Source organism: Stegostoma tigrinum, chromosome 5 (assembly GCF_030684315.1).
Source record: "Stegostoma tigrinum isolate sSteTig4 chromosome 5, sSteTig4.hap1, whole genome shotgun sequence".
In the NCBI taxonomy this organism is placed as follows: domain Eukaryota; kingdom Metazoa; phylum Chordata; class Chondrichthyes; order Orectolobiformes; family Stegostomatidae; genus Stegostoma; species Stegostoma tigrinum.
Genome location: NC_081358.1, coordinates 79064745 through 79085187, shown reverse-complemented (window position 1 = coordinate 79085187; position 20443 = coordinate 79064745). Strand labels below are relative to the sequence as shown.

Genomic DNA, 20443 nt, shown 5'->3' with positions numbered 1-20443 from the left:
GCAAGGCCCTTAATTAGGATATACGGCTGAATTTCTGAGGCAGGCTCAGTACTGTCCCACCATACACACATTCTTTCAATGTGGTCAGAGATAATGGGAACTGCAGATGCTGGAGAATACGAGACAGCAAAGTGTGGAGCTGGATGAACACAGCAGGCCAAGCAGCATCTTAGGGCCTGCTGTGTTCATCCAGCTCCACACTTTGCTATCTCGTATTCTTTCAATGTGGGATGAACAAAGTTATTTATGCTGATTGCCCAATTGGAAAACAGCTGTCAGAAAAATAAAGAGCAGACTCCTAGTGAAAGTAAAAGAGAGTATGCTGGAGAAACTCGGCAGGTCTGGCAGCATCTGTAGAAAGAAATACAGTTAGCACCTTAAGTTCTGATGCAGAGTCTCTGGACTCGAAACATTCACTGCTTTTCTCCCTACAGATGCTGCTAGACCTGTTGTGTTCCTCCAGCATTTTCTTTTTTTGTTTTAGATTTCCAAATCCATAATCTTATGTATTTATCATCCTGGCGCAAGTGGGCAATTGTATGACTGAACCGCAAAATCCAAACACAATTTACCTGCTAAAACAATGTATACATATTAGCCTGGCAGTATTAAAATCAAGGCAACAAAACAGCAGTTAATGTACTAAAATTTCAAAATGTTCACATGACATGAAATTTGGAAATGTAGTAAACAGTCAGGAAGGTGGCAACAGACTTCAAGAAAACATGGATAGGTGAGTGAAATGCTCTGAAAGAGGGCAAATAAAATTCAAAATAGAAGAAAAGGGGGACATTTTAGTAGGAAGAGTGAGAAGATACATACTAAATTGTACAAAGTTAAAAGGGCATAATGACATAAAGTCCTGAGAGTGTTTGTACATTAATTTTTTAAAGTGGCATAAAAGATTCAAAAGGCAGTTAAAGAGTTATATGGGATATTTTAATATTTATTCACAAAATGTAGGCATTGCTGGCACAGCCTGCATTTATCACCCAGAAATGGTGTTGGCGAGCTGCCTACTTGAACCGCTGCAGTTGTTGGAGAGTAGGTACACACACTCAGCTGTTAGGAAAGCAATTTCAAGATTTTATCCGAGTGGCACTCAGAGAAAGTTTTAAGTCAGAATGGTATGTGGCTTGGAGGGGAATTTGCAGGTGGTGGTTTCACAATTCATCTGCTGCTCTGGTCTTTCTAGATGGTGAAGATTGAAAGTTTGGAAGATGCTGTTAAAGGAGCTTTGGTGAGCTACTTCAGTACATCTTGTGGATGGTATACACTGCTGCCACTGTGCACTGGTAATGGAGAGAGCGAACTACTAAAGTATTCCAAGACAAGGGATTATAGTTTCTTGCATGGATTAGAAGAAACTAGGATTGTTCTCCTTGCAGCAGTGATGGTAAAGAAATAAAATCGAGGGAAACAATCATGAACAGTTTAGACATTGTAAATAATTAATAGCTTTTTTCTTACGGCTGCAAGGTTGATAAAGAGAGCACAGATTTAAGCAATTGGCCAAGTCCATAGAGGTGGCATGACATTTTAGAAGCAGTTAGAAGTTGGAATGTGCGATTGAGCAGTGGAAACAGATTCAATAAGTCTTCAAAAAGAAATTAGATAAATGCCTGTAGGACAAAGAAATGCAGGATATGGGAAAAAAGCAGAGAAGTTCTTTGGAAGAGCTAGCACTAATTTGATCAGTCTGATCTTGACCTTCTGTATTATACCATTTCATGATTACACGAATTTCATCAGTGAAAACATTTCAAGAAGATAAAATTAATTTTCATTCCTATTTTGTATGCCCCCAATGGATGCATTATTTCAAGCAGTTGTTCTATTATGTTAAAAAAAACCTCTGCTGACCTAGTTTAATCTTTGGCAGCTTGTCTGAGTACACAGAACTTATGTGGCGATATTTTGGATCGTGTACTGTGAGGTCAAAGATCATTTTGCTGAAGAGTTCAATGTCAGGCCACTGTGTATTAATTCCCTGTGCATGCTCATTTGTCTCTTTCATTTCTGAAAAATAAAAGAAGTTCATAGTTTAGTTTCAAACCTATTGTACTATCAAGTCATGCATTTAATAAATTGTGTGGAGTGAACAAGTAACTTTACATTAATCTCAGGGAGTACTGAAGGTACTCAACTATCCAAGATAATGCAGTGCTCATGCAATGTGGCCACCATGTGTGCACACATAATCAATGTGCACACATAATCAATGACAGTGTCTGGCTGTAACAGTCACTGACTGCACATGCACTATTTATATCATCACTTTCTGTGCACAGTGATGTCATCATCACGGCACGAGCTACTGATGAAGGATCGGGGAGGTAAGGAGGAGGCTTGGCATCAGTTTGAGAAGGACAAAGTCTGGGAGTGGCAGTGTGGGTGGCAGTGTGTGAAGTCAAGGTACCGGGAGTGGGGTGAGGTGACCTGCTGCCGACTTCACCACCTGCCTGTACGGCTATGCCTGCTGTACCTGGTTCCTCCTTCTCCCACCAACCTCCCTCCAACATAAAACAAGAACAGCGGGCACCAGAGATCGAAAACAAATAAAAGCAGAAATTGATGGGGAAACTCAGCAGGGCTGTGGAGAGAAAACAGAGTTAAAGTTTTGAGTCGAGTGACTCTTCTTCAGAACTCCTCTCTCTAACCCCCTGTTCACCCTGAAGGGACATACTCACACTAGTCACGTCTCTGGCAGCACTATTTGTAACTGTCACTTTCCTGACATTGGGCTGTGATAGAACATAGGCTCGCTGTTTGTGCCAATTACTTGTGACTTTCACAATAAATGTGACCCCAAAAGAACACAGATGCCAATTATCCTGCTTCTTGGTCTTTGAACCCTATATTACTAAAGTGCTTTTAGATTTTACACTTTGAAAACAAGTGATACACAAGTGAGATCAGGAGGCTTAGTGACTGAGCCTATGCTGAACCTTCTTGTCATTCCGATTCAATTTCACAATAAAGCAATCGCATGAACTTAAGGAGGAGGAATGATTTTAAAATGCTTGCATGACATTCTGGTTTTAGACACTTCTACACACTAAAGTATTAATAAAAACCAAAACTATTTTAGATAATAGGAAATTGTACTTGTTAAATACCATGTATTATATTAACATTTCATATCAATGCAATTCTGAGAAACGGCCAATAGTTATAAGTCGACTTATAAATCTTCAACAAGCAGAAGAAAATTAGTATGTGTTACATTTATCGAAAGATCAACAATACTTACCCTCGTTAATTTCTTCTTCATTGTATACATCAACCTCTAGAAGTCTGATTAACATTCGAAAAAGAATCCTAAGGAACTGTAAGTATGCACCTGTCTTCCCAATCTGTAAGAAAATTCTAATTAGAGTTTTCTGAAGATTGAATGTTTGCACCATTTCTAACTCATAAAGCTGACATAATGGTGGTACAAGCATTTTAAAAATGTGAACTTTCAATTTACATTGTGATTTTCTATTTATTTCTGTAGCTAAACTGGTGAATATTGAGGAAGGGAAGATGCAGTTGAATTCAAGAGAAATAGGTATGTTACATATTCAAAACTATCAATGAAATAAACAGGGCACAGACAATGTTAAGCAAGGATAAGGGTCTTTGTAAATAACAGAGCAAAAAAGAATCAGTAAACAATATAAACATTTATGGTTCACCTAAACAATTGGGCCAGGATTTTACCAGCTTATAGGAGGTGGGAAGGATGGTGCAAAGTCTATAAAACATAGTCCCTCATGCGATCCTGGGTATTTTACCAATGATGGGGCCTGATGTCGCCTGCCCCTTTGATAAGGGGAACTGTATCAGAAGTCAATGCGTCATCCCTAAGTGAATGGCAAACCTACCAGTGGGCAGTTCGGATGTTGTCTGTGTTAATATCAGCAAGGTGGGTCAGCTGCTGGTAAGTGCAGGTTCAGGTGCCACCCCAACCTGGAGGTCCTGATATTCCCTGTAAAGCTAAACGTTTGGAGTGATTTTCCTAAAGGATCTAAGTAATTGGTGACCCCAAATCATAGAAGGGTGCAATATAGTCATATTGGTTCAGGTTTCAATTACAGATCTGGAAATGGGTGCACATCATCCCATGGCGGACAGCTGGTCCACTGTGAATACATGATGGCCAGCCAGTTAATGCAATGGCAATGTAGAGTTTGGCCAATTAAGCTCGGGCACAGGTAGGAAGTCACTGAATCCCAGTCAGACTACAATGTTGAAGGTCTCGGGGCAACTTCTAGGTGCCACCTGGCTAGATCTGCAGCACCTACAAGCCTACTTCTTTTATACAGCAGTCTGAGAGGAGTCCAACCCATTAAAAAGACCTCTAGACTCTGTCAATACTGTCCTCACCTGCGATTGGCATCAATGTGCCTGTCTAAGGCCAGGAACAGGGTGCACCCACGCCCCCCCACGCCCCCCCCCCACCTCACTACCCGGGAAGCTCCACTATCTGTCACAGGCGCGGGTTCATGATACATTCAAGTGTGACCCATTCAACACATTTGTCTCACACAGAAAGTGACATACAGCACTAGAGAACATGCAAAGACAGGTCAGGTGCGCATGACATTCATACCTGCAAAGTCAGAGGCAAAGGTGATAAAACTAGTCAGAGACCAGGGCAATGATGCATGGTGAAACATGTATGCAGGGAGAAGGCAGTGAGGAGGGTATTAGCATGGTGCAAACCACTGGCAATAAAGGTGATGTGTGCAGGGAAGGATTGTGAACAACGTGGACCTAATTCTTTGTGGCCTCCAATGGATGCTAGAGGGTCAGCCTGATCCATTGTCCATTACATATGTAGTCCAGAACTGGAAGGCTTTGAAGTTTCAGATTTTGCACTATTGTATCTTACAACAACACCTTCCACTAACACAGTTACAGTAAATCAATTTTGTAGATAATAATCATGATTAGAATCAGGGTTATCAGCTGGTGAGCACATCACAGAAATGCTCTGTGGTTAGTGGAGGCTGTGACAGCTGAGGGACCTGGCATCTGGAGAACTGACGAAGATTAGGCCCATGCTGAACTCTATGCTAATAACATGCTTCTGGTACTGACCACATAACACCTCTTGGAGATGCAGCATTAGGCCAAGGAACAGCTGGTAGAGCTGCTAGAGACATTGTGTAAACATGCACAAATAATGCAGGGAGTCACAGGCTCTGCCATATTTCATGTGGGTGAGCACTTTGCTTCCTATATGAAGAATTGGTGATGTCACGGAGATCCAGATTCAGCGGACCAATCAGAGGCTGCTGCATATGGTAAGCAATGAGATGCCACAATTGCATATGGAGATGGAGGAAGAGCTCCAGCTACTTCTCTTGTGGTCCTCTTCTGAATGTCATATGAGGGTAGGCAGCTGCTCCACAGCTTTCAATATCTGAGATCTAAGAGGATGAACCTGCATCCTTGCCACAGTTCCTAAGCAAACGTGGACTCTTCAAGTCTCAGGCAACCAAAGTCACCTCCATTCATCACCACCTACAACAGACAGGCCCCTCTTCAGTTGCATTGAGTCACATGAGATAGAGAAGACCAGATATCTTTTTCTCAAAACGACATTTTGGCCGCATTATTTTGCACTAGGTTTGATGGAAAAATAAAACTGAAATGCTTTAATTGGCCAAAATGATCCACCACAAATGATCCACCACAGTGAAAGTTTCTAACCCAGCAGATATTTCTCTTTTTCTCCTTCCCCCATTTATCACACTTTCATTCCAGAGAGGCAAAGGCAAATCTGCCACCTCCACAGGCAATTGTGGAAGTCGGTAAATGCCAAGTCCCACCTCAGTTCTCTGCAACTTAATTGTTTTAATGATCGTTAGGATCACATCCCCTTAATGCCCCAGAAACTCTTGTGCCACATCCATTTCACTCATGATCTTCATGCTCCTTGCATGTGTATCTCCACATCCTTCATACATTGTAAAACCAATGATTCATACAACAAAAACAAGTCTCGAAATGCTCTTAAAATAACATCAATTCAGAAATCTTTTATAGACTCTTACAAGCCATAAAAGCCAATCAAATTGAGCTGTTATATTTTGATAAAAGTAAATTCTTCTTATTTTACACCTTTCAAGCAAGACCATATAAATATGCAGACATTGAAAGGAAGTTCAAAAAAAAGTAGCTTATTACAACCTCATAAAGAGATCAATCAATAAAAACAAACATTCCACTTTCACCATACCCAGGGCTGAACTAATCCATCAGAGAGTCTTGAAGCTCATTCAAACATTCATAGGGAGGCCAGCTGTGAACTGTATCAACAGAAACAGAAGACCAGACAGCTGTTCCTTGAGATGGCATTTTTTGGCTATATGCTTTTGTATTTTATTTGGTTGATGGTTAAAATGAAATACTGCAATCATCATCGAATCCCTACAGTGTGGAAACAGGCCCTTCGGCCCAACAAGTCCATTCCAACCATCAGAGCATCCTACTCAGACTCATCCCCCTATAACCCACCTAATCTATACGTCCCTCAACACAATGGGCAATTTAGCATGGTCAATCTACCTAGACTGCACATCTTTGTACTATGGGAGGAAACTGGAGCACCCAAAGGAAACCCACACAGACACGGGGAGAATGCGCAAACTCCACAAACACAGTCACCCAAAGGGGGAATCAAATCCGGGTCCCTGGCACTGTGAGGCAGCAGTGCTAACCACTGAACCACCATGCCACCCAATGGTATCATGGTAGGAAACAATAATGTAAAAACATGTCTCATCAGTAGTGAGCATTTTTGGTTGGCCTCACTAATGGAACATATAAATTAGGAGAAGAGTAGGACTTCTAGCCTCTTGATCTGTTCTGCAATTCAATAAGATCATGGATGATCTGATTGTGGTTTCAACTCCACTTTCCTGCCTATCTCCAATATCATTCGACTCCCTTGTTACTGAAGAATCTAGTCAAGGACAATATATCACCGTATACCCTATGCTTAATTTTATTAAACAAATTTATCTTAACTTGATGACCTTGAGCAGTTGAAATACTGAGAATTACCTGTGGTGGTCCCACCAACAATAACCGTCGCTGATGGAAATTTCCAGAACCTCCTTCACTTTTATTGCTAAAGTCTGCATGATGTTGCCTGGGAATTGTCCATTGTCTGTAGTAAAGTGATTGTTCTTCACTGCTCAAATCTCTATGAAAGAGTGATCTCAGTGAGCTTGTCCAAGCCATATCAGCATGGGGCAACAAACTGGCAGAGCATAAATGTTCATTCTTGGAGGAGACAAGAAGATGATAGACGGGTTTTGATAAAATTACAGTGCGTTGAAAAATGAGGTGTGGAGTCCTGAAGTCTTTGTTGAGTAGGACAGATCGGCGAGAATTCACAGAGGATATGGATGATTTTGAGACTGTGCTGCTTGCAGTTTCTTTCCCTTCTGAATCACATTCTTGTTTGCAGCCCTCGCTGCCAACACTGGTTGAGGTATGTGCTGAGGTACCTTCATCACAGGAGCTGTTTACAATATTCTGAAAGCTCAAGGATGAAATTGGTTTTTGTGATGAGTCCAGAGTGCTAGAGATGATCACTCCATTCTCTGCTATGGAACCTATTGAAGGCAACCCAAACTTACTTTAAAAAGTGACATCATATAGTGAAATTGCTCTACTCAAATTTCATATGAATACAATCAAAATACGTCATTTTCTTTGGATGGTTGGAGATGGTTCTGAAGAGGCCATTGTATTTTTCTACCCCAATGAGTTTCTTCAGTCACCTTATCTCAATTAGTCTCCATCTTAATTTTGTCTATGTAATTTTATATAATTGAAAAAATGAGGCTGAAGAAAAAGGAGAAGATTTCAGGAGCAGCATCTTAAAACTTTCATTAGAAGTAAAGTTTAAGAAGGATCTTCAAGGAGAAATGGAAAGTAAAGAGGTTTGTGGGGCAATGACAATAATCAGAGGCCTGGAGAATTTAGGTTGGAGCAAGGTGTGGCTGGAAGAGAATATACAAATGTGGTAGTCAAAATTATGAAGGAATCTGAACACAAGAATGAGGCTTTAGAGGACTGGATAGCAAAGATGGGCAGAGGTGATAAGTGAGCCACATTTGATGTAGGTGGAAAATTTAAAAGAATAAGTCTGGAAGCCACAAATGCATTGCTGGAGCATTCAGTGCAAGATCCACACAAGGTAGAGATTGAGGTTGGCAATGTTACAGAGAGGGGCATAAGTAAATCTTAGTGATGGAGTCACTATGAGATCAGCAGATTGGATGGTGAGGTTGTGGATAATTTAGTTTAGCTGTATTCAGTGACTGAGGGGAAGATAAAATAGTGGCAAGGATGCCAATGATAATGAATTTGGTTTTCTCCATATTTAATCGGACAAAATTGTAGCTTAACCAGGAATACATGTTAGGGAATTGGTCTGACAACTTAAAAGGAGAAAATGGGGCAGATAGTTTATCTCAAGAGGGTTGGAATATAAAAGCAGTGATGTGCTTCTGAGGCTTTATAAAGCTCTAGTTAGGCCCCATTTAGAATACTGTGTCCAATTTTGGGCCCCACACCTCAGGAAGGACATACTAGCCCTGGAGCGTGTCCAGCAGAGATTCACACTGATGATCCCTGGAATGGTAGGTTTAATGTACGATGAACGGCTAAGGATCCTGGGATTGTACTCATTAGAGTTTAGAAGGTTGAGGGGAGATTAGATTAGATTAGATTCCCTATAGTGTGGAAACAGGCCCTTCGGCGCAACAAGTCCACACCGCTCCTTGAAGCATCCCACACAGGTCCATCCCCCCTATAACCCACGCACCCCTGAATGCTACGGGTAATTTAACATAGCCAATCCACCTAGCCTGCACATCTTTGGATTGTGGGAGGAAACTGCAGCACCTGGAGGAAACCCACACAGACACGGGGAGAATGTGCAAACTCCACACAGACAGTCGTTGAGGCTGGAATTGAACCCAGGTCCCTGGCGCTGTGAGGCTGCAGTGCGAACCACTGAGCCAGATCTAATAGAAACTTACAAGATAATGTATGGCTTAGAAGGGGTGGACACTAGGAAGTTGTTTCCGTTAGGCGGGGAGACCCATGGGCACAGCCTTAAAATTAGAGGGGGTAAATTTAAAACTGAAATGAGACGACATTTCTTCAGCCAGAGAGTGGGGCGGTGTGGACTTGTTGCGCCGAAGGGCCTGTTTCCACACTATAGGGAATCTAATCTAATCTAATCTCCCCTCAACCTTCTAAACTCTAATGAGTACAATCCCAGGATCCTTAAACCTACCATTCCAGGGATCATCAGTGTGAATCTCTGCTGGACACGCTCCAGGGCTAGTATGTCCTTCCTGAGGTGGTGAGCTTGTGGAATTCATTGCCACGGAGTGCAGTGGAGGCCGCGACGTTGGATGCCTTCAAGGCAGAGATAGACAAATTCTTGATCTCATGAGGAATCAAGGGCTACGGGGATAGTGCAGGGAAGTGGAGTTGAAGTGCCCATCAGTCATGGTTTAAATGGCGAAATGGACTTGATGGGCCGAATGGCCTTACTTCCACTCCTATGTCTTATGGTCTTATAGTGAAGAGGCTGAACTCTTCAGCACACATTTAAAAGTTAAACCACTAGCCTGCAAGATGATGTCACCAAATCGCAGTACCAAAATGACGTAGGGGCGGCGCAGGTGGGAACAGCAGTGAGGAGTGAGGCTAGGAGGGAGCTGGAGGTAACAGTATGAAGGAAGGAAAATAAGCCATTGCTCGTGATGTTCTGATTGTGACTGGGTTGACAAGAATAAAACTAAGTGAGACTGAATCCCACTGATCTGAATTGTTGGAGAAAAACACAATAGATTAATCATGTCAATGATTATGCCCTCTCTGATGAAGGGTCTAGGCCCGAAATGTCAGCTTTTGTGCTCCTGAGATGCTGCTTGGCCTGCTGTGTTCATCCAGCTTCACTCTTTATTATCTTGGATTCTCCAGCATCTGCAGTTCCCATTGTCTCAGATTAATCATGTCAATAGCTGCATTAAAGCTGAGAAAGACAAATAAGATTACTTGTGTTATTTAGGTTATTTTGGTGCTGTGATGGGAGTTGGATGTTGATTAGACATATTCAATTAGTGAGTTGGGGGTAAAATGTGAGTAGTTTTGGGACACAGCAGCATTTTCAAGGTTATTAGAAAAGAAACCAAAGTGATTGGGTGGTAGTTTTCACGATCAGAGGATACACAGTCGATATGTTTCAGGAGGGGTTGATGTGAAAGAATAGAGGACAATTGTATGAAGACTGGGGATTAAGTAAACTTGCGTGATCAGCAGTTTAATAATAATGCAAACAAAGGAAAATAATTTGGGTCTCTGTCTCATAGAAAAATCAGTTTGAAGAGGTGATAAAGCAAGTCAGGGTAGAAACTGAATATAGACAGATTTGCATGTTCAAGTCAAGAACAAATGATATGTTTAGTAGAATGTTTGGTCTGGTGAATAAATGGAGAAGAGGGAAACTCGATCTCAGATAAGCTGATTGCTGCAATCTTAATTACAAAGTTATGTAAGAAGTTTTTGCAGAAAATGAGGACAGAAGAAATGGGCCCGAACACTTGTCATTTATTTAAATGATTTAGATGAGAATATAGAAAACAGGATTAGTAAGTTTGCTATTGACACCAGGTTTGGTGGTATACTGAACAGTGAAGAAGGTTATCTAAGTTTATAAAGAGACATTGATTAATTGGATCAATGGGCTAAACAGCAGCAAATTAGTTTAATTTGGTTAAATGAAAGATATTGCATTTTGGCAAAACAAACAAAAACAAGCTTATAAAATTAAAGTCAGATCTTGGGCAGTGTAGTAGAACATAGAGACCTATGAGTTCAGGTACATAATTCTTTGAAGTTTGCAACACATATAAATAGGATGGCTAAGAAGGCATTTAGCATGTTTCCTCTCATTGCTCAGACATATGGGTGTTGGGACATTATGTTGAAGTTGTACAGGATGTTGGCGAAGCCTCTTTTGGAGTACTGTGTCAGTTCTGGTGTCCCTTGTTCAGAAGAGATTTACCAGGGTGTTACTGAGAATGGAGAGTTTGAGTTATAGGCTGGGACTTATTTCACTGGGGCATAGCCGTTTGAACATTATATAGAGTTTTATGAAATCATAAAGGGTACAGATAAGGTAAATGGCCAGCGTCTTTTCCCTAGGGTGGGGGGGATTTCAAGAGTTGAAGGTATATCTTTAAGGTGAGAGGAGAAAAACTTAAATATGACATGGGGGCAATTTTTTTACGCAGAGAGTGATTTGTGTGTGGAACGAACTTCTAGAAGAAGCAGTGGAGACAGGTACATTTACATTAAAAAGACATTTGGATATTTGAATAAGAAATATTTGCAAGGAGATATGGGTCTCGTGCAGGCAGATGTGACTAGTTTATTTTGGAACTAAGGTCGGCATGGACTGGTTTGACTGAAGGGGATATTTCCATGCTATTTGACTGTCAAACTCCAAGACAAAGTGGAGAAAGAAGCCTTCTTACAAACTGAGCTCGCTTGCTTTTCTTTTTCTCTTCCTCTGATATTGGGAAGATCTACTCATCAATTCATTGAGAAGCCAATGTCTACTTAGCTTGACAAATTGGAAGTAAAACAACTTAAATCTAAATAATCAAAATGCTCATTTTCCTTTAGCTTCAATGATCCTATTACCCTCATTGTCCTATTCTTATGATGTCTTGGAACTTTCCTTCCTTTGCTTTCTCGTCCTCACTACTATAAGTTTTATATATTAACATTCATTATTTTGTGTCACTGTATATTGCATCTTCTTTTTTCTGTGCTTGCCCTGTGACTCTTTGGGTATATCATTATCACCTTGATTTTAGTCTCTTTCCTATCATTTTCATTAATATCACTGGACCACTTCTAGTTTTCCATCCTTTTCCTCCATCTCTCTCTCTCTCTTTCCATCCTTTAGCAAGTCTTTCTTGAGTCCTGTATTTTTTTCCAAAATGTTTCTAATTTGTGTCTTCTTTATAAAGAAATATTCACCGGAAACCAGGATAACTGATAAAAACATTAATCATAGAAAAGTAAATCTTAAGAAAAGACATCAATAATAAACGTTAACGAAATACATCAATTAATAAGTCTAGACTTTTACAAAATAAAATGTTCTCTATTGCTTTATGAGAAAGGGCGTCCCAAGCTCATGTGGGCAAATGGTAGGACCCTGGCGTGGGGCTATTTTTAAATGAAGAGGTTTCCACCAGGAGCACTGTCTACTTAAGGACAATGAGCACTCACTCAGAGCTGCTGGCCCAATCAGAGGAGCAGCAGCACCACCATTAGAGATGAAGGTTATAGAGGGTGCAGGAAAAAGGTGAAGCATGTCCTTGGTCCAGGCAGGATGGACCTGGTGCCAGGAAGAGTTAACCTATCAGTAACAGTGGGGAAGCCACAGGACTCGCCATTATCACTGGATAATCCCTCCAGAGGCAGGAAGGAAGCAGCCTGTATATAACTGGGAATCACTTGAAGGCTTCACATCTCACTTGACAGGTGGGGGACTGAGCTAAGGTGGGTAATATCCCAGCATCATGGTAACATAGTTGTGACTTGGGCAACTAACTGAAATAACTAATGGGCCTAACTCTTGTCAGTAGGTGTCCAATCCACTGCCATTTGATATTCTTTCATTGGATGCGTGCATCACTAGAAGCTAGAAACAGTTATTTCCCACTCCTAACTGCACCTTGAACTGAATGGATTGCTGAGCCATTTCAGAGGATAGTTAACAGTCAAGCATATTGTCTGGAGATACATGTAGGCTAGATCTGATTAAGGAAGCAGATTTCCTTCTCTACAAGACATTAGTGAACCAAATGGGTCATTATGACAGTCATTAATTGTTTTATGTTCACTTTTACTGAGACTAGCTTTCAATTCCAGATTAATTTAACTTAAATAGCACCAGCTACTGTGGTAGAGTGTGAACCCATATTCCCAGAGCATTAGCAGATTATTAATCCAATGACATTATCACACTCCAACATTTCTGGAAATATTCTAATGCCTTCTTAAACCATTTTACCACCCCTGTCATTTTCCATCTCATCTCCAGGCATGTAAATTTCAAACTTTGAACCCTGGAAATGTATGGCAACATAGTACAAGCCAAACCTCAAGATTCTGTAGACATGCTAATCTCAGAGTATACTAACCTGACGTTCCAGTGACTGCACTGCTGTTACTTTGTGGCCTCTCTAGATCAATATGTAATTCATCAGATTCATTCTCACTGATAAGAACTTTCTCTTGTTCTTTCTCAGTTTGTTCCAGAACTGCAATGGTTTCTCTGACAGAACTCTTAGAAATGTAGCCACAAGCAAGGCCTATTTCTTGCTCGAGCGTCGTACGTGTGAGGTAGCTGGAGTCAATTAGCCTAAGATCACAATACTTCATGGACCTTAATAAAAAGATTGAAGTAAGGCACAAATTATCAAATAAGAACAATATTTCATGTCCTATATTGTTAGTGTGCGTATTTTTTGAGGTTCCACATAAATAAAACAAGCTTAAAATATATGACTTGCATGCTCGTGTGTGTGTGTGTGTGTGTGTGTGTGTGTGTGTGTGTTTGTTTGTGTGCGTGTGTGTGTGTGTGTGTGAGAGAGAGTGAGAGAGGGAGAGAGATATAACAAATTTTAACTTAGCTAAACTGTTCTCCAAGGTAAAACAGTCTGCTGATTGTCACTGCTAAGACTGACCAATTATGAGAGGTACCTTAATGTTGTAAGTTTCAAAGGAACTACAGCAAACGTTTTATTAACTAACACCTGTGGGACTAGAAATGTGCCAGTTCATCAACTATTATGGACAATAAATTATTATGTAATACCCCACACTGTGCAAGCGAAACTTCAAGACATTCACATCCCTCAAAAACTCTATGAAAAAACACCAACATAACTCCTAAAATAAATGTAAAAACACAGTCATTGAAATATAATGCAGGGAGTAGACACATTACTGTTATAGTTTATTTACAGCATAAATACTCGGACATTGCAGTATTTGAGGTTTTTTGCCGGTTCATCAAGAATATTGTCTGAATAAACTGCTAGTTAAAACGAAATGTGCTGTAGGTCTAAACAACACTTAATATCTTCTATGATGGAAGAGGTATGAAAAGAAAAATTGGAGGTCAAAAATGTTATTGGAAGGTATGTAAAAATTTTAACCTAATACAGTTTATTAAATTGACAATTGTTTCCATATGTACAGATTGCAAAGATAAATAATTAGGCTGGAATATTCTGATTCCCTCAACTATCTAACTTTCTGATTTAACGACACCTGAGGTCAAACTGATTGCATAATGAAATATGCATTGACAGTCTTACATTGTAATTATTAGATAATCATTAATGTTTAGGATATGTTGAAAGCTCTGCTTAAAAATTTACATAAACATTTTAAACATGTTTTACCTTGGAAATGATTCTCCAAGTGGATCTTTACCAGTTAAGATGACAATACATGGGAGACCTTCCAAATCCTGATAGGTACGAGGGACCCATTCCTCTTGTTCACACCCTCTCCATATCTACAAGTCAAAGCAATGGGAAATCCAGAAGAAATCTCTTAACTCAGAGAACGATTAGAAAATGGAACTTAAGTAGGTGAAATGAAAAACATAAATACATTCAAGGGGAAGTCCTAAACACCTGAATGAGAATGAAAAAGGAAGCTATGCTGATGGGTTAGTTGAACAAGGATGTGAGAAGGTTGATGTGAAACATAAACCCAGCTAGTGTCCCGACAGCTGAATGACCTGTTTGTGCTGTAAATACTAACTATGTAAAGTAGCTTTAAGTAAAAATTATTTTCATAAGTAAAGACAAACATTCTCATCTCTTCTGTTAGCTTAATACGTGAAGCACTAAATAGCATAGCATGGAGCAATACTGATAATTCACATGACTACTGCTTCCAATTTGCATCAAAGACTTTGGTTCAGAAATGATTGCAAGCCGATTAAGTGTGCAGAAAGTACATAACTAGGAGAAAGAGTTGGTTCTGAGGAAGCAGTTCAAAATTTTTAATAAAAAATACATACATGAGCAGAATAACACTTAAAATTTTGTATGGACAAGTATAACGTACTAAATATATTTCAAATGCAAGAGTAACATATATTCCTTAAATATCTAGCTTTCCAAGTCGAGCTAGCTGAAGATGTAGTTTAGCTAAAGATGTAGTTGACACCAGTAATGAACAAGTCTAACCACCACAGACCAGAAGAAAACTGAATATGGGAATCTATTGCTAAATTGCCCTATTCTGCTCAACCCAAGTTGTGACAGTAGGATTGAGATTCAAATAAAAAAAATACAAATTCAGAATACCGTGAAGCTCTTCACAAAAATAATGAACTTCTTGAAGAGACTCCTAGACAGATAGTGAAGATGCAAGCTTTGAAATAATAAATCGCCGAATTTGATTGAATGCTCAATTGCTATTACTACAGTAGAGAAACTTACCTTTCATTCTCTAACCTCTGTATGGTCGATCTTGACATCTCGATGTTGGGTTCTGATCAGAGCCTTGTGCTACTTTTGGTCACAGTAGAGTTAGTATCAATGGGAAAGTTTTAGAAAATATTGCTGCTTTTTGCAGGGTTTTAGTATCAGAGACGTCTATGTTTTTAGAGAAGTGCATGGATGATTAACTGAGATTTTAAAAAATGAATCAATTCTGCGCGGTTATTCTGAATCAGTTATTTGAGTTTAATAGGAATGGATAAACTGGGAAAACAAGAACTCAGCTAAGAGTTAGGATATTATGGGGTGTTCATACAGAAGAAGCACTTTCAGTCAGGCGTATCCTACTCATTGGATGGACTGCAATCACTGGTCCTTACCTACAGTGAACTCTCCCTGCTGGCTGCAAGTGTCACTCAGCTGATGGTTAAAATATAGTGAAGAGAGAAACAATGAACGTGACACCAGCTGGGCGGCTGTCTTCCTTGACTAAGTTAGCAGCCAGAGTGGAAGGATTCCAAGCCAACAAAATGACTAACAAGTTCTAAACCAAAGACATGCCACACCATATTCCATGGATTATGGTTATTGATTTTCCACCTAGAGATAGAGACCAAAGGAAGGAGGGTTCCATCCAACCTGGGAAATTTGAAATTGAAACCTATAATGAGGAAACCTCACTGTAAATGCACTACTTCGCTGGGCTTCACAAGACGAGATCCAGTCTTTAAGGATGGCATCAGTCAGCACAAATTGTAATCCAATTAAAACACCTTTGTACAAAAAAATACAGCCCACCTCAACTGTGACACAAGCAAGTCATGTAGTGGTGGGAAAGCAGTTCAAAAGTAAGTGTGACACTGGTAGCCACAGTTTCAATCCTGCAGACAGCTCAGGGTACGGATTGGTTTACTGAGAACCTGGAGACAGCATCATCACAGAATGGCACTAAGTGACCAAGCTACCTTTTTGAGGGACAGTACTGCTTGCTCCTGAATTGGAGAGGGGCCTAGTGGACTCAGCAAATGCTGAACTACCCAACACCCAGTTTGCTTGCTGTGGCCAACAGGCATCTCTTACCACAGCAGAGATTTCCAGCATGTGCAGCATTTTGCTTTTATTATCCCGATCTCATTGTTGATTCCATTTCAGAAGGACTTTAGGAACATATCAAAGCCAAAGAATGAGATGCTTCCAATGAGGTCACTGGATTCAGCACCAAGATCAACAGGAAGTATTTTGATGAAAATGGTAAGGGAATTCAAGAGCTGCGAATATTAAACAGTCAACTTGTCAGGTGCATCCAGCACAGATGGTCGGCCAAGAGAAAAAGACAGCTGACTGTCAAGTATACAGTGCTCTTCAATGGAAACTGAGGAACATCCACAATAGTTAGTGTACCGCACTTGTGAAAAAAACTTTCATGTGCAGTGAATTTAGGTGGCAGCATGAAAATTTGTCTATGAATCAACAACTCCTGAGGGGCATGGACAGCAAGGCACTATTCACTATGTACTTCAACATAGAGGCACACAGCATGGAAACAGACCTTTTGGTTCAACTAGTCCATGCCGAATATAATCTCAAACTAAACTAGTCCCACCTGCCTGCTCCAGGCCCATGTCCCCCAGACCTTTCCTATTCATGTACTAATCTAATTATCTTTTAAATGTTGTAACTGTGCCCACATCCACCACTTCCTCAGGAAGTTCATTCCACGCATGAACCACTCTCTGCATTAAAAAAAGAGCCTATCATGTCTTTTTTAAATCTCCCTCCTCTCACGTTAAATATATGTCCCCTAGTCTTGAAATCCCCAATCCTACGGAAAGGATTACTATTAACCTTGCCTATACCCCTCATTATTTTATAAACCTCTATAAAGGCACCTCTCAACCTCCTCTAGTAAAAAATGTCCTAACCTATCCAGCCTTTCTTTATAACTCAAACCTTCTGCACCCAGCAACTTCCTGGTAAATCTCTTCTGAACCGTACAGAGTTTAATGACATCTTTGTATGACAGGGCGACCAGAACTGGACACACTGCTCCAGAAGATGCATCACCAATTACCTATACAACATCAAAAGGACTTCCTAATATCTATAATCAAGAAGGTGACAGAAAATGTTAAGAAGGATGATTATATTCCCTCTGCAGTGCCTTTTCAATCTTAGGTATCTTTAGGTTCACACAGAAATAGACAAAAAAATCTCCCATGAATTTTTCACAGACATGTAACAAATACCAATACACTATCCAACAGCATAATAACTCTTTGGACTAAAAACCCGTTCAAAAAAATTGAAGCCCTACATCAACCTGCCTTCCAAGAAGAATATTGACCACCTCGCATTGTCATCAAGGAAACTGAACTGAATGCCTTCAAACAACTTACCAACTTTGGAAGCATCATTCCATTTGATACCACCAAGGAAGCGGTCAAAAGACTTTCAAAAGCAAACAGTACATTTAACAGATGCCAGTTAAACAAACGTGGAGCAACCCACAACTTCACAGGACAGACCAAGCCAAAGTCCTCTCCATTCTTTGGTAGGCACTGAGTCATGGATCATGTATAGACATTAAGTACACCTTCTGGAGTACTTAAGTCAGTGCTGCCTCTAAAAGATCCACTGACAGGACAGCAATGCAAATATTAATGACTTGGAAACAGCCAACGTTATCAGTGTTAAGACCACCTTCCTGCAAAATGAACTGGGTTGGGATGGTCACATAACCTAGATGGCAACAAATGCCTGTTTAAGGTCATGTTATATGACGACCGATAAGTGGAAAAGGAGTTCCATGCAAACGTTCCAAGGGCTCCCTGTCAAAGTCCTCCTCTGTGTACTACATTGAACATTGCCATTGGTCATGATGCCTGGAGAAGCTATATTGGAAGTGCTACAAATACTTTTCAGACTGAGCAAAAAATCAGCATGAAACAAAAGGAAAAAGACAGATCCAATTATTCCCAGCAGCAGCTACAAATCTATTTGCATTCACTGTGGAAGAACCTGCTGGTCATGGATAAGCCTGACTAACAGGCCTGCAACTGATGCATAGAACCTTCCTAAAATCTTCATCTGCAAAGAAATGTCAAGAGAAGAGAGAACAACAAGTTAGGTCATGCATTAAGGAATATTTCTTATGATAGAGAATGATTGCACTTTGGAACAAACCATAGAAACATTATGAATATGGCTCTACTTGCTGGTTTTCAAATGGAACCAGTCGATTACCTGAGCAAAGAGGAGAATGCAGGTTACAGAAAGTATGTCACGGACTAGTGAGGATATCAGAATTCACGAGATACATACTTGAGTACCACAGGGGAATAGAGATGAAGGGATGATGCAAGGCCCTACATGTGTTTGTGCTTACCTCATTGCAGAGGAGATGAATTAAGTATAATCTGCAATTTCATGATTCTAGCAGAGTTTTCAGAAGGAAGTTGCATCCACATTTGATGTTTGGATAATAAGACTGAAATTTCTAAAGTACTGGAAATTTTGTTCTCTTTCTATCTTCAGAATTTCTAATAAAACAAACCTACCTTCATTCGTGTAACAAAGTGCTTGGCAACACTGAGTTCTGTGGCAGGGTTGCCCAGAAGTACTTCAAATCGATACTGAAGGCCAAGCTTATCTCGAACGTCTTGGAGTCGTTCCTTGGCAAGCATTGCTAGTTGCACAGATGGTACTCGTATCAAGAGCATGTGTCCACGTCCAATCTTGTCTTTCCCAGGACAGCTGATCAAATCATCCATAATACTCAGAGTCTCAGGAGTAGTGTGTTCTCTCAACAAATTCATTGATGTTACAGCCATCATTGCTTCAGCATACTGCTGAATTAGCAGGTAGCATCGAATCACCATGCTGTGCAATCTGGGATATCTGAAAAAGAAAGCCATCATCAGAATTCCCAGAATTACTGTAATTAAGACACTTAAGATGAGTCCAATTTAAACCAAGCAAACAGGGGCTCAATTTACAAGGAGAATCCATAATGAACTAAAACAAATTTTTGAAACCTTTTTTGACCATTGCAACAGTTATTTTACTTGGCTTCCTTGAAGGTGTGTTATTTAGGAGTTTAGTGAAGAAATTCCAGTGTGCATGCTCAAAACCTTGCTCTGCAACATAAATACATTATTGTGGGGTGATTTTGCAGCATTGCATTGACATTACTCAAAAAAGTCTATTTTCTGGAACTATCTCCCTACACATCTCCACCAAACTGAGTTAGAAATGTAATTAATCCAAACACGGCCAAATCTAACAGTACATGAAATCGCAGATATTTAATTATTGGCTTATGTCAATAACATAATAGGTGGAAATACTGTATTCAAAGAGGGGTAACAGTAACTGTTCTTATAGCCAAATAGAACGACAAATATAGCAGTTGCATGGAAAGCAAGAAATGGTTTCTAACTTGGTAATACAAGCATTTGCCAGAAATTCCCTGAGAACTGCTGCTGCTCTATTTTCAGAACTTTGCACCAAAAAAAGAACAGAAATCATGTTGGTGCCAAAAGTACGGAGCCATGTCAAAGGAAGATCCTGGCCACTATTTAATCACAAATAGTCCTTTCTTCATTCAAAGAAGTCCTAAGATTTGAGTAACTTCAGCAAGGCAGCATTTAATGCCCATCCCAAGGTTCCCTGAAAGAATCATGATGCAAACTTGCAAGGTGAACTTCAGGTTATATCGCTGGTCAACCAGCTAATGGTGGGAGGTTTCCTGATCAGTGAATCAGGACTATCTGGCAGCTTTCTTGGCTTTTTTTTATATTAGTCCACAAATGACCAGTTTTAACAAACTGTATTTCAAAATCTGATACGGCAGATTTTGACCACATAACCTATATATC

General features: G+C 40.1%; 1 protein-coding gene across 5 annotated transcripts in view; it reads right to left on the bottom strand.

Annotated features, from left to right (window-relative positions):
* The window catches only part of greb1l (GREB1 like retinoic acid receptor coactivator), a 327170-nt gene that overhangs the window by 26574 nt on the left and 280153 nt on the right, over positions 1 to 20443 (bottom strand). For all 5 annotated transcript variants that reach the window (XM_048529559.2, XM_048529560.2, XM_048529561.2 and 2 more), the window contains 6 exons: positions 19124 to 19463; positions 14514 to 14629; positions 13245 to 13489; positions 7060 to 7616; positions 3254 to 3356; positions 1864 to 2019 (listed from right to left, as the gene is read on the bottom strand). In XM_048529559.2, the coding sequence (XP_048385516.1) occupies positions 1864 to 2019; positions 3254 to 3356; positions 7060 to 7616; positions 13245 to 13489; positions 14514 to 14629; positions 19124 to 19463 (1517 nt within the window). The remainder of the gene's footprint in view (positions 1 to 1863; positions 2020 to 3253; positions 3357 to 7059; positions 7617 to 13244; positions 13490 to 14513; positions 14630 to 19123; positions 19464 to 20443) is intronic.